The sequence below is a fragment of the Schistocerca nitens genome, unplaced genomic scaffold (genome assembly GCF_023898315.1).
Source record: "Schistocerca nitens isolate TAMUIC-IGC-003100 unplaced genomic scaffold, iqSchNite1.1 HiC_scaffold_373, whole genome shotgun sequence".
NCBI classification, from domain to species: domain Eukaryota; kingdom Metazoa; phylum Arthropoda; class Insecta; order Orthoptera; family Acrididae; genus Schistocerca; species Schistocerca nitens.
Window position 1 is genome coordinate 496,500 of NW_026045907.1, and position 7,094 is coordinate 503,593.

Sequence of the window (7,094 nt, forward strand, 5' to 3'; positions counted from 1 at the left end):
TCATTCAACGTGACAGAAGTCCAACACATCCACAATTTGCTGCAAATTTTAATGCTGGGCCGTCAACTAGTGTCGCGTGCGAACCATTCAAGGAAACATCATCAATATGGGCTTTCGGAACCGAAGGCCCACTTGTGTACCCTTGATGATTGCACGAGACAAAGCTTTACGCCTCGCCCGGGGCCTGTCAACGCCGACATTTGACTGTTGATGATTGGAAACATGTTGCCTGGTCGGACGAGTCTCGTTTCAAATTGTATCCAGTGGATGAACGTGTACCGGTATGGAGACAACGTCATGAATCCATGGACCCAGCATGTGGGCAGGGGACTGTTCAAGCTGGTGGAGGCTCTGTAATGGTGTGGGGCGTGTGCAGTTGAAGTGATATTTGACCCTAGATACGTCTAGATACGACTCTGACAGGTGAAATATCCATTGTGCATTCCGACGGACTTGGGCAATTCCTGCAGGACAATGCTACACCACACACGTCCAGAATTGCTACAGAATAGCTCCAGGAATACACATCTGACTTTAAACGCTTCCACTGGCCACCAGACTCCCCAGACATAAACCTTGTTGAGGGTATCTGGGATGCCTAGCAATGTGCTGTTGAGAAGACATCTCTACCCCCTCGTATGCTTACGGATTTATAGACAGGCCTGCAGCACTCCCTCAGACATTAGTGGAGTTCACACCACATCGTGTTGCAGCACTGCGTGCTCGCGGAAGCCCTACACGATATTAGGCAGGTGTGCCAGTTTCTTCAGTGTAGTTGGTACACAGTCAGCATACACTGAACGGCTAAAGCTGAGAGGCGAGCGCCCTACTTGTCGACGTCGTCCTTGGTGGCGTTGGCGAAGTGGTTGAGGCAGGCGATGCCCGCGTTGTTGACGAGCCCGTCGAAGGGCGGCTGCCCGCCCAGCAGCTCCCTGGTGCGCGCCCAGTCGGCCACGTCCACACACAGGGGGGTGATGGAGAAGCCCTCGGCCTTAGCCTCGGCCACCAGCGTGTCCAGGTGGTGTTGGGTGCGGGACAGCGCCACCACCTGCGCGCCGCACCGAGCCAGGGACAGCGCCACCTCCCGGCCGATTCCTGCAAGGCACAGGCATTGGCCCGTCACAGGTAAACGGTAACAACAGTGCCAGATCTGAAATCCAAAAAACAATTATTGTCCACAAACAAGTGTTACCACGGTCTGAAGCTGGCCAGAGTGGCCCAGCGGTTCTAGGCGCTACTGTCTGGAACCGCACGACCGCTACAGTCGCAGGTTCGAATCCTGCCTCAGGCACGGATGTGTGTGATGTCCTTAGCTTAGTTAGCTTTTTTTTTTTTTTTTTTTTTTGGTCATCAGTATACTGACTGGTTTGATGCGCCCCCCACGAATTCCTTTCCTGTGCTAACCTCTTCATCTCAGAGTAGCACTTGCAAGCTACGTCCTCAATTATTTGCTTGACGTATTCCAATCTCTGTCTTCCTCTACAGTTTTTGCCCTCTACAGCTCCCTCTAGTACCATAGAAGTCATTCGCTCATGTCTTAGCAGATGTCCTATCATCCTGTCCCTTTTCCTTATCAGTGTTTTCCACATATTCCTTTCCTCTCCGATTCTGCATAGAACCTCCTCATTTCTTACCTTATGAGTACACCTAATTTTCAACATTCGTCTACAGCACCACATCTCAAATGCTTCTATTCTCTTCTGTTCCGGTTTTCCCACAGTCCATGTTTCACTACCATACAATGCTGTACTCCAGACGTACATCCTCAGAAATTTCTTCCTCAAATTATGGCCGGTATTTGATATTAGTAGACTTCTCTTGGCCAGAAATGCCTTTTTTGCCATATCGAGTCTGCTTTTGATGTCCTCCTTGCTACGTCCGTCATTGGTTATTTTACTGCCTAGGTAGCAGAATTCCTCAACTTCATTGACTTCGTGACCATCAATCCTGATGTTAAGTTTCTCACTGTTCTCATTTCTACTACTTCTCATTACCTTCGTCTTTCTCCGATTTACTCTCAAACCATACTGTGTACTCATTAGACTGTTCATTCCGTTCAGCAGATCATTTAATTCTTCTTCACTTTCACTCAGGATAGCAATGTCATCAGCGAATCGTATCATTGATATCCTTTCACCTTGTATTTTAATTCCACTCCTGAACCTTTCTTTTATTTCCATCATTGCTTCCTCGATGTACAGATAGAAGAGCAGGGGTGAAAGGCTACAGCCTTGTCTTACACCCTTCTTAATACGAGCACTTCGTTCTTGATCGTCCACTCTTATTATTCCCTCTTGGTTGTTGTACATATTGTATATGACCCGTCTCTCCCTATAGCTTACCCCTATTTTTTTCAGAATCTCGAACAGCTTGCACCACTTTATATTGTCGAACGCTTTTTCCAGGTCGACAAATCCTATGAAAGTGTCTTGATTTTTCTTTAGCCTTGCTTCCATTATTAGCCGTAACGTCAGAATTGCCTCTCTCGTCCCTTTACTTTTCCTAAAGCCAAACTGATCGTCACCTAGCGCATTCTCAATTTTCTTCTCCATTCTTCTGTATATTATTCTTGTAAGCAGCTTCGTTGCATGAGCTGTTAAGCTGATTGTGCGATAATTCTCGCACTTGTCAGCTCTTGCCGTCTTCGGAATTGTGTGGATGATGCTTTTCAGAAAGTCAGATGGTATGTCGCCAGACTCATATATTCTACACACCAACGTGAATAGTCGTTTTGTTGCCACTTCCCCCAATGATTTTAGAAATTCTGATGGAATGTTATCTATCCCTTCTGCCTTATTTGACCGTAAGTCCTCCAAAGCTCTTTTAAATTCCGATTCTAATACTGGATTCCCTATCTCTTCTAAATCGACTCCTGTTTCTTCTTCTATCACATCAGACAAATCTTCACCCTCATAGAGGCTTTCAATGTATTCTTTCCACCTATCTGCTCTCTCCTCTGCATTTAACAGTGGAATTCCCGTTGCACTCTTAATGTTACCACCGTCGCTTTTAATGTCACCAAAGGTTGTTTTGACTTTCCTGTATGCTGAGCCTGTCCTTACGACAATCATATCTTTTTCGATGTCTTCACATTTTTCCTGCAACCAATTCGTCTTAGCTTCCCTGCACTTCCTATTTATTTCATTCCTCAGCGATTTGTATTTCTGTATTCCTGATTTTCCCGGAACATGTTTGTACTTCCTGCTTTCATCAATCAACTCAAGTATTTCTTCTGTTACCCATGGTTTCTTCGCAGCTACCTTCTTTGTACCTATGTTTTCCTTCCCAACTTCTGTGATGACCCTTTTTAGAGATGTCCATTCCTCTTCAACTGTACTGCCTACTGCGCTATTCCATATTGCTGTATCTATAGCGTTAGAGAACTTCAATCGTATCTCGTCATTCCTTAGTACTTCCGTATCCCACTTCTTTGCGTATTGATTCTTCCTGACTAACGTCTTCAACTTCAGTCTACTCTTCATCACTACTATACTGTGATCTGAGTCTATATCTGCTCCTGGGTACGCCTTACAATCCAGTATCTGATTTCGGAATCTCTGTCTGACCATGACGTAATCTAATTGAAATATTCCCGTATCTACCGGCCTTTTCCAAGTATACCTCCTCCTCTTGTGATTCTTGACCAGGGTATTCGCTATTACTAGCTGAAACTTGTTACCGAACTCAATTAGTCTTTCTGCTCTTTCGTTCCTTGTCCCAAGCCCATATTCTCCTGTAACCTTTTCTTCTACTCCTTCCCCTACAACTGCATTCCAGTCGCCCATGACTATTAGATTTTCGTCCCCCTTTACATACTGCATTACCCTTTGAATATCCTCATACACTTTCTCTATCTGTTCATCTTCAGCTTGTGACGTTGGCATGTATACCTGAACTATCGTTGTCGGTGTTGGTCTGCTGTCGATTCTGATTAGAACTACCCGGTCACTGAACTGTACACAGTAACACACCCTCTGCCCTACCTTCCTATTCATAACGAATCCTACACCTGTTATACCATTTTCTGCTGCTGTTGATATTACCCGATACTCATCTGACCAGAAATTGTCTTCCTTCCACTTCACTTCACTGCCCCTACTATATCTAGATTGAGCCTTTGCATTTCCCTTTTCAGATTTTCTAGTTTCCCTACCACGTTCAAGCTTCTGACATTCCACGCCCCGACTCGTAGAACATTAACCTTTTGTTGGTTATTCAATCTTTTTCTCATGGTAACCTCCCCCTTGGCAGTCCCCTCCCGGAGATCCGAATGGGGGACTATTCCGGAATCTTTTGCCAATGGAGAGATCATCATGACACTTCTTCAAATACAGGCCACATGTCCTATGGATACACGTTACGTGTCTTTAATGCAGTGGTTTCCATTGCCTTCTACATCCTCATGTCGTTGATCATTGCTGATTCTTCCGCCTTTAGGGGCAATTTTCCACCCCTAGGACAAGAGAGTGCCCTGAACCTCTATCCGCTCCTCCGCCCTCTTTGACAAGGCCGTTGGCAGAATGAGGCTGATTATTTATCAAAATTTAGGCAGTGGCAGGGATCGAACCCGGCACCGAAGACGTTTTTTTGATTACGAATCAAAGACGCAACCCCTAGACCATGGGTGCAACCTAGTTAGCTTTAAGTACACTCCTGGAAATGGAAAAAAGAACACATTGACACCGGTGTGTCAGATCCACCATACTTGCTCCGGACACTGCGAGAGGGCTGTACAAGCAATGATCACACGCACGGCACAGCGGACACACCAGGAACCGCGGTGTTGGCCGTCGAATGGCGCTAGCTGCGCAGCATTTGTGCACCGCCGCCGTCAGTGTCAGCCAGTTTGCCGTGGCATACGGAGCTCCATCGCAGTCTTTAACACTGGTAGCATGCCGCGACAGCGTGGACGTGAACCGTATGTGCAGTTGACGGACTTTGAGCGAGGGCGTATAGTGGGCATGCGGGAGGCCGGGTGGACGTACCGCCGAATTGCTCAACACGTGGGGCGTGAGGTCTCCACAGTACATCGATGTTGTCGCCAGTGGTCGGCGGAAGGTGCACGTGCCCGTCGACCTGGGACCGGACCGCAGCGACGCACGGATGCACGCCAAGACCGTAGGATCCTACGCAGTGCCGTAGGGGACCGCACCGCCACTTCCCAGCAAATTAGGGACACTGTTGCTCCTGGGGTATCGGCGAGGACCATTCGCAACCGTCTCCATGAAGCTGGGTTACGGTCCCGCTCACCGTTAGGCCGTCTTCCGCTCACGCCCCAACATCGTGCAGCCCGCCTCCAGTGGTGTCGCGACAGGCGTGAATGGAGGGACGAATGGAGACGTGTCGTCTTCAGCGATGAGAGTCGCTTCTGCCTTGGTGCCAATGATGGTCGTATGCGTGTTTGGCGCCGTGCAGGTGAGCGCCACAATCAGGACTGCATACGACCGAGGCACACATGGCCAACACCCGGCATCATGGTGTGGGGAGCGATCTCCTACACTGGCCGTACACCACTGGTGATCGTCGAGGGGACACTGAATAGTGCACGGTACATCCAAACCGTCATCGAACCCATCGTTCTACCATTCCTAGACCGGCAAGGGAACTTGCTGTTCCAACAGGACAATGCACGTCCGCATGTATCCCGTGCTACCCAACGTGCTCTAGAAGGTGTAAGTCAACTACCCTGGCCAGCAAGATCTCCGGATCTGTCCCCCATTGAGCATGTTTGGGACTGGATGAAGCGTCGTCTCACGCGGTCTGCACGTCCAGAACGAACGCTGGTCCAACTGAGGCGCCAGGTGGAAATGGCATGGCAAGCCGTTCCACAGGACTACATCCAGCATCTCTACGATCGTCTCCATGGGAGAATAGCAGCGTGCATTGCTGCGAAAGGTGGATATACACTGTACTAGTGCCGACATTGTGCATGCTCTGTTGCCTGTGTCTATGTGCCTGTGGTTCTGTCAGTGTGATCATGTGATGTATCTGACCCCAGGAATGTGTCAATAAAGTTTCCCCTTCCTGGGACAATGAATTCACGGTGTTCTTATTTCAATTTCCAGGAGTGTAGTTCTAAGTTCTAGGAGACTGATGACCTCAGCAGTTAAGTCCCATAGTGCTCAGAGCCATTTGAACCATGGTCTGAGAAAACATCTTAAATCTATTAGCTTTTGGTCTGCGTTTTGGAGAAGGAGATATTATCGTCACCTTTGACGTGGCGTTACCATTTGCTGCGGTGCAGGAGCAGCGCCAGGCGGGCGCGGACCGCGGGATGGGCCTCTGACAGCCGCCACGACCGCAGATGATGGACGAGCCGGGCGCGGACGTCCGTGGGAGCACCTGGGAGGGGCCAAAAGCTCAGGAGGAGCGCCAAGCGGGCGCGGACCGCGATGGGAACGCCTGACACAGGACGGGCCTCAGAGAGCTGCCACAGATGCCGACCAAGTCGGGCGCGGACGTCCGAGGGAGCACCGGGGAAGAGACACCTAACCAGCAGCGCCAGGCGGGCGCGGACGGCAAAGAGAGCACCCAACGCACTCTGGGCATAAATACTGGACAAGATCCTCCCTGAGCTGGCGAGGTGAGCGCATCGCTGGTGTTGCGCGCTTCGCTTACTCGGCCGTTGAGAGCTCGTGAAGAGGTTTTCTGTGCTGTGGGCGCTGCGGAGAGCAAATTGTCGTGCGTTGTTTTGACAACGCGTGCAAATTGTCGTGTTCCGCGCCTCGCAGCATGGGAAAGAAGCGTGCGCAGAGGAAACCTGCCGCTACGAAGGGTCCTTCGGTTGTGCAACTCACCGAGTCTGCCGACCGTGCAAGGAACTCTCGAGAAGACGAGTCGTGGCCTGTCCCCCCTTTGTACGTCAAGTGCAAAGGCGGGTGGACAGCGCTGTTCGACACCATGACGAACTGCGCTCGGAACGAGGTGGTCTACGAGTCTGTCGATACAGACTCGCTGATCTGCGTTCGAGCCGCAAACGTGGCCGACCACAGGGCGATCGAGGTCGCAGTGGCCGACCACATCGTCGACGCGCCGCCGGCGCGTGAGAAGGCACCTTCCGTAGGAAGGATGAAGACGACTAAGGCACTCCTCAG

General features: G+C 50.0%; 1 protein-coding gene across 1 annotated transcript in view; it reads right to left on the bottom strand.

Annotated features, from left to right (window-relative positions):
• The window catches only part of LOC126229542 (D-erythrulose reductase-like), a 64,980-nt gene extending 58,387 nt beyond the window's left edge, over positions 1 to 6,593 (bottom strand). The window contains exons 1-3 of the mRNA XM_049942307.1: positions 6,537 to 6,593; positions 6,228 to 6,342; positions 831 to 1,095 (exon numbers count right to left, since the gene is read on the bottom strand). Of these exons, the coding sequence (XP_049798264.1) occupies positions 831 to 1,095; positions 6,228 to 6,342; positions 6,537 to 6,593 (437 nt within the window). The remainder of the gene's footprint in view (positions 1 to 830; positions 1,096 to 6,227; positions 6,343 to 6,536) is intronic.
• Positions 6,594 to 7,094: the final 501 nt, after the last annotated feature.